Source organism: Lagopus muta, chromosome 11 (genome assembly GCF_023343835.1).
Source record: "Lagopus muta isolate bLagMut1 chromosome 11, bLagMut1 primary, whole genome shotgun sequence".
In the NCBI taxonomy this organism is placed as follows: Eukaryota; Metazoa; Chordata; class Aves; order Galliformes; family Phasianidae; genus Lagopus; species Lagopus muta.
This window is the reverse complement of record NC_064443.1, coordinates 2779381-2794143: the sequence shown is the minus strand read 5'-3', so window position 1 is coordinate 2794143 and position 14763 is coordinate 2779381. Positions and strand designations below refer to the sequence as shown.

Sequence of the window (14763 nt, the reverse complement as noted above, 5' to 3'; positions counted from 1 at the left end):
GGCTGAGCGCGCGACGGCAGTGCTGCTGGCGGACCCCTGCTTCCAGCTGCGCTCCATCCAGTACCTCCTGGGCCACGCTGAACCTGCAGCCATGGCAGCAGCTGCTGCGGCCACAGAGAAACGCCACTTCTCCCTGAGCACATGTGAGTGATGCACCAGGCTGGGGCAGTGGGCTGCCGGCCCTGGGGGCAGCACTGGGCACGCAGCAGGCCCAGCAGCACTGGGCACACAGCAGCCCCAGCAGCCGGGTGCCACGCGGCTGTCAATGCGGTTCTGCCCCCAGACACGGAGTACATCAGTGCCGAGGAGCTGTCCAAGGTGGACAAGATGCTGAGCCATCTGAGCGAGGAGTCCAAGCAGGCGGCTGCCACCACGCTGGTGAGTGTCCTCCATTCCCATCCCCACACACAGCTCTGCTGCTCCAAACTCGCCTGCAGCCCTGGCACCGCTGCCCCCCAGCTCCAAGTACCCTCCTGTCCCCCACAGCCCACCAGCGAGGAGGACCTATGCCCCATCTGCTACGCACACCCAATCTCTGCCATCTTCCGGCCCTGCTCCCACAAGTCCTGCAAGTGAGTATGAGCAGCTCCTGCTGGCCCCAGCTCCCCGCAGCATTTGGGGTTCGGGAGTGCTTACGCTCTTCTTCCCCCCCCATCCCAGAGCCTGCATCAACCAGCACCTGATGAACAACAAGGACTGCTTCTTCTGCAAGGCCACCATCACAGGGGTGGATGATTTCACCAAGCCGGCCGGCTCCTAATGCCTGGCCCTGCACGTGGGTCTGTCCCTAACACAGGACAGGGGCTGCAGGGAGGGAGGGGCCATTCTCAGGGAGGGGAGCGCGAGGCCTCATTCCCACAGCAGCCCCGCATGCAGTGAGCGCTGCCTGGGGCCGGGCTGTGTGTTTGGGCTTTGAGACTTCGGCCCTGGCTGGGGGCTGACTTCATGAAATGCAGCATTAAATTATTCTTCCTTACACAGTACCAGGGTGACGTGAGGAGGGAAAGCCGAGCCGGCTCTGGGGGCTCTGCTGTGCACAGATGATGCTCAGAGGTAGATGGAAATATAAATATTTAATCTAAACAGAACCAGGAGAGAGCACAGCGGGCGCTACATGATGATGCGTGGCTCTGGCACGGACTCGGCGATGGATTTGTGTGGCAGCACGTTGGCCCCATTGAGGTAGAGCTCGTCGTTGACAATGACATCCTCACCGAGCACCGTCACGTTCTCCATGCGCACCTGTCCCAAGAGCTGAGTCACACCCAGCCCGCTTCAGGGCATGGGGCCGTGCTCCTGCTGTCGCCCACTGGCACCACAGTGCTTTCCTCCTCCCTTTGGCTACAGCCAGGAGGCAGGGCAGGATCTGGCCCAGTCCCTCTAGAGCCCCGCAGCACACGCCTCCTCACCCACTGCCCCACAGAGCAGCTCCAGCCCACAATGCAGGACTCCAGCCAGGAGTGGGAGCGGATGCGGGCCCCCTGCAGCACCGTGCAGCGCTTGATGCGCACCCCGTCCTCCACCACCACACCAGCCCCAATCGTCACATTAGGGCCAATGACGCAGTTTGCCCCAATCTTGGCGCTAGGATCCTGCAAGGAAAGAGGGATTAATCACAGAAACCCCAAGGTTGGAAAAGACCTGTAAAATCATCCAGTCCAACCATTCACAGATAGTTCTCACTAAACCATGTCCCTCAAAACAATGCCCAAAACTGCAGTGAGGCCGGGGGCACAGCTCAGCCAGCGTGGGGATGGCAGGGCCAGCTTGAGGAAAGCAGTGGGAGGATGGAGGTGAGGCCGTGCAGTGTGTCTGAGGCTGGCACTTACCACCAGCACATTCCCCACGACACCGGGCCCTGAGTGCAACTTCTCAGGATGCTGCGCCCGCAGTGCCTGCAGGTACATGCACATGCCAGTGAGAAAGTCTTTGGGCTGCCCGATGTCCATCCAGAAGCCTGCGGGGACAGAGCCTCAGCAACAGCACTTCAGGTGGGGCCCCAAGCACGGCCAGGACCCTGCTTGGGACCTTACCCTGCAGCTCCATGGCATAGAGCTGCCCATCCTGCGCCATGGCTGGGAAGATCTCCTTCTCGATGGATGTGGGACGCAGCTGCAGGGATGGAGACGGGTTGTGGGCTGAGCATGAGGACACAGCCTCTAGACCCAGCCCCCAGCTCCCAGCCCAGCCCTACCTGGATGCGTTGCAGGATGCCGGGGCTGAAGATGTAGAGGCCGGCATTGATCTTGTTGGATACGAAGACGCGTGGCTTCTCCACAAAGCGGCAGATGCGGCCGCTGTCAGGCTCGCTCACCACCACGCCGTACTTGGCCGGCTCCTCCACACGAGTGACCACGATGGAGCCCTCGCCGCCGTGCCGCCGGTGGAATTGGGCCAGCGCCGCAAAGGGGAACTCGCAGATCACGTCGCTGTTGAGGACGAAAAAGGGCTCCCCGCCCTCGGCCAGCAGGTCCCGCGCCAACGCCAGCGGTCCCGCTGCCCAGCTGTCAGTGCCACCACGGGGCCGGGGACAGCCCAGCCTCGAGCTGGATGCTGCCTGTGCCCATCTCGGTGTCCCCGCTTCCACCAACGCTCCCAGCCGCCAGCTGTCGCTCAGCCGCTGTCGATGCTACCTTCGCTCATCCCGTTGTCCCTCGTGCCCATCGGCCTTCCCAGCCGCCGTCCACACCGCCCGTCCCCAGCCTCGTGCCCATCAGCTCTCCCACCCACCGACCATCAGCAGCCCTCCATCCCCATCACCCGCGCCCATCCCAGCATCCCCGGCGCCGGCAGCGCTCTCGGCCACCGGGCTTCACCCGCACCCCTCCCAGCGCCCCTCCCGCCGCCCGCCCCTACCTGTGCCCAGCGGCTCCTTCTCGTGGGACAGGGAGATGCGGATGCCGAGCTGCGGGCAGAGCTGTCAGAGCGGGGCGGGGCGGAGCGGGGCGGGGCGGGGGTGCGGGGGTCCCTTACCCGCTGCTCCTGCTCGCGCATAGCGGCCTCCAGCGCCTCGGACATGTAGCTCACGGCCAGCACCACGTGGCTGACGCCCGCCTGCGGGAGCTGGCTGGTCAGGGGGGCGACGGGGCGGCGGGGCCCGGCTTCCCCCCCGGAGCGGCCCGTACCTGGCGCAGCGCCTCCAGCTGGTGCAGCAGCAGCGCCTTGTTGCAGAACTCCACCAGCGGCTTCGGTCGGCTCAGGGTCAGCGGCCGCAGCCGCGTCCCGAAGCCGCCCACCAGGATCAGCGCCCGCATCCCCGCGCCCGTGCCGACACGTCAGCGCCGCGCGCGCCTGACGCGTCACCGCCGGGCCCGCTCTGAGGGGCGGGGACACCTGTGCCTCAACCAATGGGAGGCAGAGCCATCACTGCTCCCATCCAGTGGGAGGCGGAGCCACCGCTGCCCCCACCCAATGGGAGGCGGAGCCACCGCTGCCCCCACCCAATAGGAAGCGGAGCCACCACTGCTCCCACCCAATGGGAGGCGGAGCCACCACTGCTCCCACCCAATGGGAGGCGGAGCCGCCCCCGCGCACTCCCGCCCCGCGGACACACGCAGACACAGGGCCAAAACCAGCTCCTTTAATGCGCGGCGCTGGGCGAGCACGGACAGCGGACAGCGGACGGAGGCGGTTATGTACAGGCGGCGGCCCTCCGCACCGGGGGCGAGGGAAGGCGGCTCCGGACAGCCCGGCCGGGCACAGGGCTGCTCCCGCTGCCCCGGGCTCCTCACTGCAGCCCACCCCGAACCCCGCGGCTCGGCCGGGCAGCGCGGCCGCCCGCAGAAGCGACGGAGGGAGCGAGCGGAGGGGAGAGCAGAGCCGAGCCGGGGCAGAAGTGCCGCGGGATGAGGCGGGGAGAGCAGGAAGGGAGCGACCGGGGCGCAGCGAAGACACGCGGGGCGAAGGGGCCGGGACAGCAGCGAACTGAGCGTCCCCGGCTCGGGAAGCCGCGGGCGGAGCACGGTTGGGGGGGCGGGCGCAGCCCAGCGGTAATCCGTGCCGGCCGGGTGTCTCCAGCGCGGAGCCCGGAGCAGGAAGTAGCGCCGTGCCTGCAGGAGCCGGCAGGCCGAGCCCGCGGAACAGAGAGATCCTTGCATACAAGCGGCGGGACCGACGATTACAAGGGGAACGGTTGAACGCCCCGCTGCAGGGCCGGGGTCACGTTAACTGCTACAAGTACTATTGCTAGCCCACGAGCTGAGCTGTGGCTTGGTCGGGGGCCCAGGGCAGAGTCACGGTGGCAGAGCCCTGCCCGTGCTGTCCCGGGGCCTGCCCAGGGCCGCAGGGGCAAAGACAGCACCGGGAGTGCAGCGTTTCCTCCCCCCGCAGCTCTGCCCTAGGTTGCATTTGGTCATTTTATTTCCCTGTTTGGGTCGGTTATTCACAGTGCCCAAACAGAAGGAAAAGGCAGCATCAAAAGCAAAGGCCCAACGGCAAAACAGAGGGCAGAGCTAGCAATGCCAGCCAGGGAGCATGCAGAGCACCTGCCCCATAGAGCCTGCCGGCTGCTGCTCCGGTGCCCCGGGAGAATTTCGAGCCAAGGCCTGGAGGAGGCTGCCGAGGCAGGAGGTTCCCCAAGCCACAGCTGCAGCCCTCCAGAGCCCTGCGTCCTCCTGCTTTCCCTTCCCTAGGGCCAGGTCCCCCCTCCAAAATACACATGGGAGGAGCAAAGTACCGAGAGCCCCAGCAGGCAGCCATAAAGCCCCCCCGAGGAGGCGGAGCTGTTGCGGTCAGTTTGAGGAGCTCTTCCACTGTGCCTCCCTTCAGCTCTTCTCTCCGAGTACATTTAAAAACAGTGGAGCAATACAATTGTTCTAAAACTGAAGTGGCTGCTGTTCCCCGTGGTAGGAGGTGGTCGTGTCTGCTCCAGTCACCAGGACAAGAATAAGCGGCCATGGCCCAGAGCTACTGGTTTCCCTCACGCAGCTGTTCCATGATGTTGATGAGGCTCTCCAGCCCAAACACATAACCTCTGTCAGGTCCGTCGTGCACAGTGGGGTCATCACGGAAGCCTTTGAATGTGCTGTGTGCAAAGTCAATCATACGCACATCCACCATGGGGTGTGGGGGGGAGCTGGGCTCCATGCTGCCGCCATCCTGAAGGCTCTCCGGCACAGAGCTGGCCATCTGCTTCAGGCGCGTCTCCGAGTGGCACTCCACAAACATCTCTGCCCTGCTGTCCTTTCCGTCGTAAATGATGAGAAGGGAGCTGGAGTAGAAGCGGTAGGAGGCCTGTCTCTCCAAAACTGCCTTCAAGCTTCGGAGTTTGGCAAGGACAGGCTCAAAGAGGTCCTTGCGCAGCTCTATGCCGTTGTGGAGATACTGGTAGAGGGCATTGCGGAAGCCCTCGATGGAAAGACCACGTCCATAGTATTTATTCCTGCATAAGTAATGCCCTGTGTTCAGCTGGTAGACCTGGAACACCAAAGGAAATGCACATCAAGTGGGAACACAAGGTTAAGGCAACACACGGAGAGCCCAGAGCTGCCTCCTACTGACAGGGCAGAGGGAACTCACATCACCACACCCAGGAGACAGAAGGAGCAGCCCTGCTGCCCCCTGCATCCCCACACAGCTTATCATGTGATTAGATGTGATCAGCCCTCCTTGCTTCAGTCTGTGGGCAGAGATATGGACTATGAGATGCCTCTGCAGGCGGGGAAAGGACTGGCTCTATTGCACAACAGCACCAGCAGCAAATCCTTGTGCTCAGGGTGTAACCACAATAGGAAAACAGATGTTTAACTCTCAACACATGGATGAATGGCAGAACAGAAAGACATCTCCACCAGTGCTGCAGCTCTAGCTTAACACCAAGCAAGAAGAGCAGTTGCTTTAAAAAGTCCCCATGTTTTCTGCAAACAAGCAGACCACCATGGGAGAAGCAAGTTCCTTTGCTCTGGGCTTTCACATGAAGACCAACAGTATGTATCATGAACTCCAGCACACCCACCTGCTAACTCAGAGCTCGGCAGCAAACATTAACAACTAGAAGCTCCAGTGGGACTGGGAAAAGGAACATGCAGCATCTGCAGCCTCGGGGATTCCTACCTGCATCCCACACACTCGCACGCCCAAGGTGGCAGAAGTGCTCTGTTCACACTTCTTCATCTGCCGAGCAGCTTTCTCCTCAGAGGCATCATCCCCGTGCTGTCTGGTCCCCATCTTCAGATCAAGCACGCAGGGAAACTTGAAATGATGCACCACGTTCTCCAGCAAAAGGAACTCTGAGAGACACGTCAAGGAGAGCTCCCCAGTCAGAGACGCTGCCCCAGAGCCGCCACGAGGAGGGACAGCGGCCAGCATGAGACAGGCAAACAAACAGGAACCAAAGAGGAAGTAGAACAAACTGGGAAGGTGAAGAAAAGGACAGAACCCAAAGAGTGGCACGTGGGTTTTGGCAGCTGGTAGCAGAAGTCAGCCTGGAAAGTGCCAGGCCCAGCCCTAACAGAGATCACGAGAGGCTTACTGGAAAGCCCAGCAGGAGGAACCAAGGAGCAGAATGCTAACATCAGGAGAAATGCAGCGTGCCAGCAAGGGCTGGTGATACTTGAGGGAGAGCTCAAAGGCGAACCAAAATCACAGTTTAACCACATGGATGAAGAACACAATCCCCATGGACTGAGAATTCAAGGCCGAAGTAATAGCTGCTGTTCTGTTATCAGCCTGACCAGAACTGCAGCACTGACCAATACAGGGGGGAAACTGGAGAGGCCACAAAGGCAGGAAACAGACTTGTAATGGGAAACTTCAATTAGCACCACACACAATGGGCACACCTTCCATTAGGGCACAACGCTGAGAGCAAACTTGAGACAATCAGTACAGCAAAGGAGTCCCAGAGGGGAGGAATATAACCCCAACGTTTGCCCTGTGGGTCACAGTTCAGTGTGTTGCTCTGAAATGGCAACAGCAGCACAGCTACGTTAAACTTGCAAGGGAGTTCAGCATTTAGAAAAAAAATCTACCAGCAAAACTACGTTTGATTTGAAAGAGGAACTCCAGAAAAATAAGGGAGAGTGTTAAAAAAAGATAGGACAGCTATAGCATCACTTCTCTGCAAGTGATGTGGAGTCCATTTAAAAATATATGTTGGGGGCTCAAAGCACATACTTGGGAATAGGAAAAGGAAGGCCACAGTTAAAACATGGAAGAATAAAGCTATTAGAAACAAGGCTGTTTCTAGGCAAGCAAAACAAAAATTGAGCTCTGGAAGGTGAAGCAAAACCAGAAATTGTCACGTTAAAACCAAACAGCAAAACTGTGTGAGGAATGAATTGCAAAGGCAAAGAAAACAATCAATCCTTCTTAGGCCATATGAAGAAGCCATTCAGACTGCTTGAAGGGCTTAGAGCACAAGTATAAAAGGAGCTATGGGAAATGGGAGTACAAAGAGACTCTAAAAAGAAAGGAGCACTAATGATTTATTGTGTTTACTGGGGATTCCCAAGCCAAAACTCTTTTTCTAAATACAGATGAGCTGAAGCTAAAGAGCTGTACATCCAGCAAGAACGAATGACAAATAATCAGAACAGGGCAGTCTCACCCAGAAGCACTGCAGGTCACAGGACAGATCTACTATTAAACAGGAACTGCAGGTCATTTAAAGCTGCCTTAGCACTAGGAGACCAAAGGCAGGCCATGGCAGTGCTGAGTGGCAGAGACCTGGGGAACTGCACAGTGTCACAGGCGTGCCACACAGCTCAGCTGGAGGCAGCCCTGCAGAACACAAGCTGGTCAATGACTTCTCAGGGAAGGATCAAACACAGCTCCTGTGGAAGTCACACCTCAGAAACACCCTGGGGTTCTTCAACTCTGACAAATGCAGACACGAAGTGTCAAGGTCAAATGAAATCTGTGTGAGGATGGGGAGATCTGGGCAGTGCCTCCAAGAGTTCAGGCAACAGACTGAGGACGAAGCAGCTGGCAGTCAATTAATTAGCTAGCAAATGAAAGAAGAAAGGAGATGGGATCTCTGACTGGTCACACAGAGTCACTGACAAGGCATGTGGGGGGAGAACCATGCTGGTCAATGAGTGATCCAGAAAATGGAATGAGGTGACAAACAAGTCAGTCAAAGTTCCAAAAACGAGGAGCAACCACAAAAAAATCCCTTATGGGCACCTTATGGTGCCCAGCTGGTCATTACATGGGTAGACACCATCCAGAGTTAACGTGCGAGATGATGAACACAAGGAGAAAAAGGGTTGTTATTTTTAACCCTAACATCTAAAGCAGTGGGTTTTGAAACAGCTATTACAGTCTGAAATGGTGTTAGAACAAACAGACAGCATTTACAACAAGAGAGTGTGCCACAGAGCATGAGGAAGTAGAGACAACAGCACTGTATGCCAGTGGAAATGAAAGCTCTGGTTCACCAGCACCTTCTGTACGGTGCACAGTTCTGGTTACCATTTCCAGAAGGGCGCAGTAGAACTGGAAGAGGCTCAAGAAAGGTGACAAGGATGATCATAGCTCCTTGCCAAGGGATTACTGAGCAGGCTAGACCTGCATCTGGGCAAGGTCTCATGTGAAGAATTCGATAGTTCAAAAAGAAAAAAGAACAAGCCAACTCAGAGAAAGTCCAGAAGAAAAAACCAAGTACAGGAATCTAGCCAGAAACGTGGCTTCTCTGAGTGTCAGAAATCAGTGGCGTTGTCTGACCAGTATGAAAGAGCAGGAAAAAGAGAATTTAATACAGCTTTGATTGTGCAATGCATGGGGAAAACATTATTCTTAACACAAGCCAAGGGAAACAGAGGCCTAGCTGCTTCCAGCACGAGTGTGCAGTGTAGGCAGCACGGCAGCAGCAGCCTGATGCACTCAGTGCCCTCCCCAAGGATACTGTAGAGCTTTCTCTCCTTGGACTCCGAGCGCATGCGGCTCAGCTGCTGCTTGTGGCAGCGCAGGCTCCAGGGGTTATGGCTGATCTTCTCAGAGCTCAGCCCACTGTTCCCATCCAACATCTGAAACGGAACATCCGAGTGGATGTGCAAGTCCATCCTGGAACTCTTTGCCTCCTGGATGCTGCTGGCATAAACACAGAACAAGGAAGCACGTTAGGATCCATGCATCCTCCAGATATCCACAAGTCATACCTGCACACAACCTCCTCCTGCTGCACGCCTCACACTACTCAAAAGCTGCCAGCTTAACAGCAAATCCTTGCTAACATCCCAGGCTGTGGACCCATACTTATATCCTCAGGTTAAGGACTGGATGGTCTTTGAATCTGCATCTGAATCTGCTCCCCAGGCTTTGCTTCCACATCCAGCCGTTATTCCATGTCAGAAGCATTCTGCTTGGATGAGTTTGTCTACAACTGGGCTCCTAACGTAGCTTGCAGTACCACAGTATTGCTGGAATAGCAACTGCAAGACAATCTAGCAACTGTACAGAAGTACAAAACACCCTCAATAAATGGAGGACCAGAGCTGAAAGTGGAAAGAAATATTTCCTGGTGTAGGGAACCTGCTTTGGCAGGGGGTTGGACTCAGAGATCTCTGGAGGTCCCTTCCAACCCCTACAATTCTGTGATTTCCCATTTGCCACGTTGTCAGTGGACCCTCACAAGCTTCTACCTTTCTGTGCTGTCACTGGCCAGGCCAGGCTTTTCCTCCTTGTGCTCAGTGCCACTGCTTGACCTGTGAAGGCTCCGACGCGAGTGCTTGCGTCGTGGCTGGTCCCTCTCTGGCATGTCATCTTGCTCCAAAGCTTCATTCTCCATGTAGGGATATGCCACCAGATTAATGTAGCCATCGCTGTCTCCCTCAAAACAGACAGACACCACACCTGCCAGAAAGAAGGGACCTGTCAGTGCTGTTTGCCAGCAGAGGAAATATAACTACTAGAATACAGGTGTTCAACAACACAGAATAACCATAGCTCACAGAGCAGAAAACCAAATGCAGAGCAGCAGAACGAGGTTCAGGATGAGGAGGGGAGAAGTCAAACATTTGTAACACAGCACAGAGGAGAAATCTCTGCATACAGGAGTGCTGTTACTACAGGAGTGAACAGTTGGTAACAGCAGTAGAAGCTGTGGCACTGACAGGAAGTTAAGCATGGCACTCCTAGCCCAGAGTGCTGACATCCCAGTGTGCTGCACTAAGGGAAACAGCTGCAAGACTAATGAGGGATGGATGGTTCCCCTCCATTCAGTCTTGCAGTGTAAAATAAACCAAGAAATATCAAACTAGAGAAAGTAAAGCAGAGTCTACCAAACTGCTGAAGGGGGAAAAGCATATGAAATATGCATTTAGTTCATTTGGGTTGGGTATCTATGTCAACAGCAGGAACACGTTTGCAGGACAAGAGCATTCCTGGTCTGCTTTCCCCGCTCCAGCACCTGAGCACTGACACTTTGGTGAAACCTGCTGCTTGTATCTCAAGTCAGCCAGTCTTGTAGAAAAGGATCTGTGAGGCCCCAGGGCTTCCTAGTGATAAAAAACAGGAAGCTGTGGAGCAATAACTTTGTGCCAGCTGAAGGCAATCAGGTCCACGTGTGTCCTGGCCACCATTACCTTCTAAAGGCTCTTGAAAAACCCCACATTCCCAGGGAAGATAAAGATCTTTCACGGCACCAATTCTGAATGTACCTAGCTGGCCAGCCACGGGGCAGAATAGCTGGCAATTTCAGGTAGGGCTCACGTCTTTGGGGCACCTCCAGCCCTGAAAATGAGGCAGCTGACATCTCTCAACTCACAGCAGTGAAATTATTATTTTTTAATCAGCTTGTCACCAGTATCAAACAGCTGCCAAGAATATTGGGCTCTACATGGACTGAATCTGAAGACTTGCCATAAAAGTGATGAAACATTTCACTGCTCGGTTGATAAAGAACATCACACTACTATTTTTCCCTGCCTGCACATGACAATGCCAACAAGGTAAGAAAGCTCCACACAAGTTCTGAGAAGCTCAGGACTCCAGCATGTCACTACATAAACGATCATCCAAGCCCTCTGTCTGCCTGGATGCGCTCCACAAGTCACACCTCTGAAGAGGCAATCTTAAGAGTTACATACGTGTGCTCAGAAAGGAAACATCATCTTCTCCAGAGCAGCAGGAGTGACCCCTGGGACCAGCAGGAAACTGCACTGGAGCCTCAGATGAAATCCCATACTGTAGTGGAGATGCACATCCCGTGCCTTTAGGCAACTAGGAAATATGATGATGATGCGAGGTCTCCATCTGGACCATCAGCTTCATCAGTTTTAAACACATCTCCTGAGGAAAGCCTGACATCACATCGATTCCAGTAACAACAGGCTTCAGGTGGGATTTCAGATGGGTCACCAGAGCCCCATATGGATCCAGAGCGGCTTAAGGGTACAAGAGGACCCATCTGTTGGAGATGGTATCTTTCAGTCACGGTCTGTATACAGACACAGGTAGGTAAGCTGACACTGCTTTCAGCCCTCCAGGAAACAGCCAGATCAAATGGCACGACCTGGAACAGACGGAGGCCCCAGCTGTCCCTGAAGCACAGTGCTCCTTGTGCCACACAGGAAGGAAGCAGCAGCAGTTACCCTTCTGCAGGGGAACACATGGCCCCAAGGTACCTTCTGAAAGATACAGGAGGCGATCGATTTGCTACAATGATACAGGCACTGGAAAATTCCACTCCTTGGGAGCAGCTGGGGACAAGGCTCACTTCACCTCAGCGCTCAGAAAGAAACACTTCCTGCTTCAGCAGTTTTCTGATAGGGGTCCATAAAAGAGCTGGGATGAGGAAGCAGTAAATTATGGGATCGAATGCACAACTGCTCGGTGCGTGACCTAACTTCACTTGCTCAAGGTCAAGGCAGTAGGAACTGACAAGAACTTGCCAGTAAAATTACTTCTGTCATAACCTTAAGTGTCAGACAACAACAATCAGATTCTGTCTGGAGGGATGAACACACTGAGCACAAAAGAGACCTCCCCCTTCCCAAAAGCTCCAATCACATCGCTACCCTGCAAAAGAGGAGAACACAACTAAAAAGCGAAAAAGACAGCGACACTCAAGCAGCTCCAGGAAAAGGCGGCTTCACAAACCACGTCACCCCGCTGCAAGGTGACAGCAGGCCTCACCTTTGTACTCAGGCGTGAACTCCTTCATTTCTGGAGGCAGGGACTCATAGAAGCGCTGCTCCCTGGTGATGAGCGGCTTGCAGACGGTGTGGTCGTCGTAGCGCATCATGCTGCTGTGGCCGCCCACCTGGTGAATGAAAGGCTCCAGCAGCACCCCCCGGTCTCCAGATTTAGTGGCATTCTTGCCATACTTGCCCACTTCCATGGTTTGACAAACACACATTGCGTTGGGCACCAGTTGAACTCTTGGAGCATGGGGAGAGCCACAAAGGCTGGGAGATGCAGCTCAGCGGCGCTCAGGCAGCCAGGTTTTCCCCCTCTCTATCTGCTTCCTTGTGATGATCTGGAAAGGCAAACGAGAGTCCTGTGAATGGAGAAACACTTGTACTCGTGCTCATCTCCTAGGAGAAGTTTTTGCTGTTTCTCTATATCTGCAAGTGTCCCTCTCATTCCCCATTTTCTTCCCACTTGTTCCAGCACGCTCCTCACCATCTCTTTAATCGTGTAGGGAAACACATGCTAATTTGGAGTCTGTCTCTTCCACCTCCAGTAGGGTTGACAGGAGACAGGGAAAGGAGGAGGTCTGAGTATCCTGAGGCTCCCATCTTTACAGAATGCCATTTCCTTCCTTCAGCTCATGTCACCAGAGAGGCACCGTGGTAACGGAGCACAAAAGGTGAGCTCCAGCACAGCTAAAAGCAAGCTCACACCCACCCAGGAGGGACAGGACCAACACAAGCAGAACAAGTCCTTGAAGAATCAGAATCCCATTCCTTCTGCACATCTAAGCAACTCCTGTTCACCTCCTGCCCTGACACCATTTCCTCCTTTTCTTTTCCACTTCTCTCCAAGCTATGCCTTGGACCATTTTCAGAATACAAGTGCCATAGCCATTGTGCTGCTGTATCTAAGTGGCTTCCCCTTGGATGCTCTCCTTTAATACCCAAAGCCCTTCAGAGCAGCTGGTTCCTCATGCTTTTATATAGCCCACTCACACAATAAGCCTGGGCTTTCTAAAGGTAGGCAAGAGGGACTGTCATATCCAAATGAGATTTGAAGTGCTTTGGAGAAGACAGATGCTCTTTAAATGTTTGCAGTCTGCCTGGCACAGCCACAGGATGGTGAAAAAGCAAAGCTGCCCGAGTTAGCTCCAGATGCTCTGACCTTTCTAGCTCAGACTGTAGCTGCTCCTGGGACTGCTGGAGAAACACCACAGCACCTCCTCACAACAAGCAACCACCTGAAGTCTCTGGCACAAGAACCCCAGGGCAGCAACAATGTCTGAAATCATCACGCTGGAACAGCAACATGCAGGGGCAACAATGAAAGCCTGAGGGACCTGGGAGGCCTGAATGCAGCCCAGGCTATCCCTCCTGTGGCCACGGGATGTCTCTGCATCTACACCCCAGCACTGCACTGGGCCACGATCCAGGGGGAAAGCAGCTCCTCTGGCTCTTCCTCGCTTTCTGGTTCAGCAGCACAGAAGATGCAGCTCCGGACCTTACAGAACTGGGGGTGATACTTTACAATATGGTTAACACAACCTGACCCAAAAGGTCCCAGCAGCAGAATGATGCTTCTCTCTGCTGTCTGCACATTTCCCTCACACTGGATTTTGGGACTGTAAGTGTGTGTACGTACATTTCTGTTGAATCATCCCACTGATCCAATGGAAAGCATTTCCTTTTGTGGTGGCTACGTGACCACACTTCCTCACACAACTACATCCAGTGCAAAGGGATGCGAATAGTCAGCTTGCTGGTGTAGAGAAGGGACAAAACATCATTTTTGGATCACAGGATAAGGTTTAAGTCTCTAAACTCACACAGAGCCTGAGACATACCACAAAGACTAAAACAGGCTGTGGATTTCTCTCCTCCCTCTCATTTGCTTTATCAAAAAGGCAGAGTTCTAGCAGCAGAGGCTTGCCTATATGCTTCTTAGCTTGGTTTAATAGCAGCTAATATCCAAGAAGCAGCAGGGTGCCAGCACCTGCAACACACAAACACTGCACAGCTGAACACTTTGCAGACTTCAGACTCCTTGTGCCTATGCAGCTTTCCTTTAGATTTGGTTTCCTTTATTTTTACAATAATCACAGCAGAGTTTTCCATTATCCCAAGCGCAGGGGACGACTTCACACCCTCCTATAGTTTAAACTTCATGGGGTGCTAAGAGGGTCCCCCACATCCAGAGACACACATACAACTCTCAGTTCTGGTACCAGCCCATTTCCCACTGCAAGTCAGTTGCAACGTGTCTCAGGGTCTCCATTCCACCAGCAGCAGAATGAAGCACTAATGTCCCTGTGTGAGACAATGGAGACTCTCCAGGTATGCTCATTAGCTTCAGACACCTTCATTAACTTCAGACAGATAGCACAGGTATCCAGGCAGACACGCACACCAGCAGGCTGTTTTCAGGTTCACCTCTGGGCAGATTTTAGCCATCAGAACAAGAGAGGGGACGCCTGGCCTACTTTAAGAAGGCTGCTGAAAGATTAGCAACACCTACGAACACGCCATCTGAGTCACTCAGAGGACAGCAGCATACCACACCACAGGGTCACATACAAGTAAATGTGAGAAAAATGCTTTGTCCCCAATGGCATTTAACAGAAGAGGAAGCTAACTACAGGGCTTGGAAAACCAACACGTTACATCTGGGAGCGGGAACCGAGTGACACTC

General features: G+C 54.5%; 3 protein-coding genes across 8 annotated transcripts in view; 1 reads left to right on the top strand and 2 right to left on the bottom strand.

Moving 5' to 3' along the window:
• The window catches only part of RNF123 (ring finger protein 123), a 44432-nt gene extending 43487 nt beyond the window's left edge, over positions 1-945 (top strand). For both annotated transcript variants that reach the window (XM_048956948.1, XM_048956949.1), the window contains 4 exons: positions 1-143; positions 284-378; positions 487-572; positions 661-945. In XM_048956948.1, the coding sequence (XP_048812905.1) occupies positions 1-143; positions 284-378; positions 487-572; positions 661-760 (424 nt within the window). In that variant the 3' untranslated portion in view covers positions 761-945. The remainder of the gene's footprint in view (positions 144-283; positions 379-486; positions 573-660) is intronic.
• A 61-nt stretch (positions 946-1006) lies between these two features.
• Positions 1007-3310, bottom strand: GMPPB (GDP-mannose pyrophosphorylase B). The gene is made up of 8 exons (XM_048956958.1): positions 3126-3310; positions 2974-3054; positions 2857-2905; positions 2195-2496; positions 2034-2112; positions 1830-1957; positions 1410-1592; positions 1007-1242 (listed from the first exon to the last, which is right to left on the bottom strand). The coding sequence occupies exons 1-8, from the start codon at positions 3252-3254 to the stop codon at positions 1111-1113; spliced, it is 1083 nt and encodes a 360-aa protein (XP_048812915.1). The 5' UTR covers positions 3255-3310; the 3' UTR covers positions 1007-1110.
• Positions 3311-3559: 249 nt separating this feature from the next.
• IP6K1 (inositol hexakisphosphate kinase 1) overlaps positions 3560-14763 on the bottom strand; it is a 35604-nt gene continuing 24400 nt past the window's right edge. For 4 of the 5 annotated variants that reach the window (XM_048956954.1, XM_048956955.1, XM_048956956.1 and 1 more), the window contains 5 exons: positions 12076-12418; positions 9582-9792; positions 8846-9030; positions 6052-6227; positions 3561-5415 (listed from right to left, as the gene is read on the bottom strand). In XM_048956954.1, coding sequence (XP_048812911.1) covers positions 4906-5415; positions 6052-6227; positions 8846-9030; positions 9582-9792; positions 12076-12298 — 1305 coding nt within the window. In that variant the 5' untranslated portion in view covers positions 12299-12418 and the 3' untranslated portion in view covers positions 3561-4905. Of the gene's footprint in view, positions 5416-6051; positions 6228-8845; positions 9031-9581; positions 9793-12075; positions 12419-14763 lie in introns of all 5 variants that reach the window. The other variant, XM_048956957.1, reaches the window with a different exon arrangement.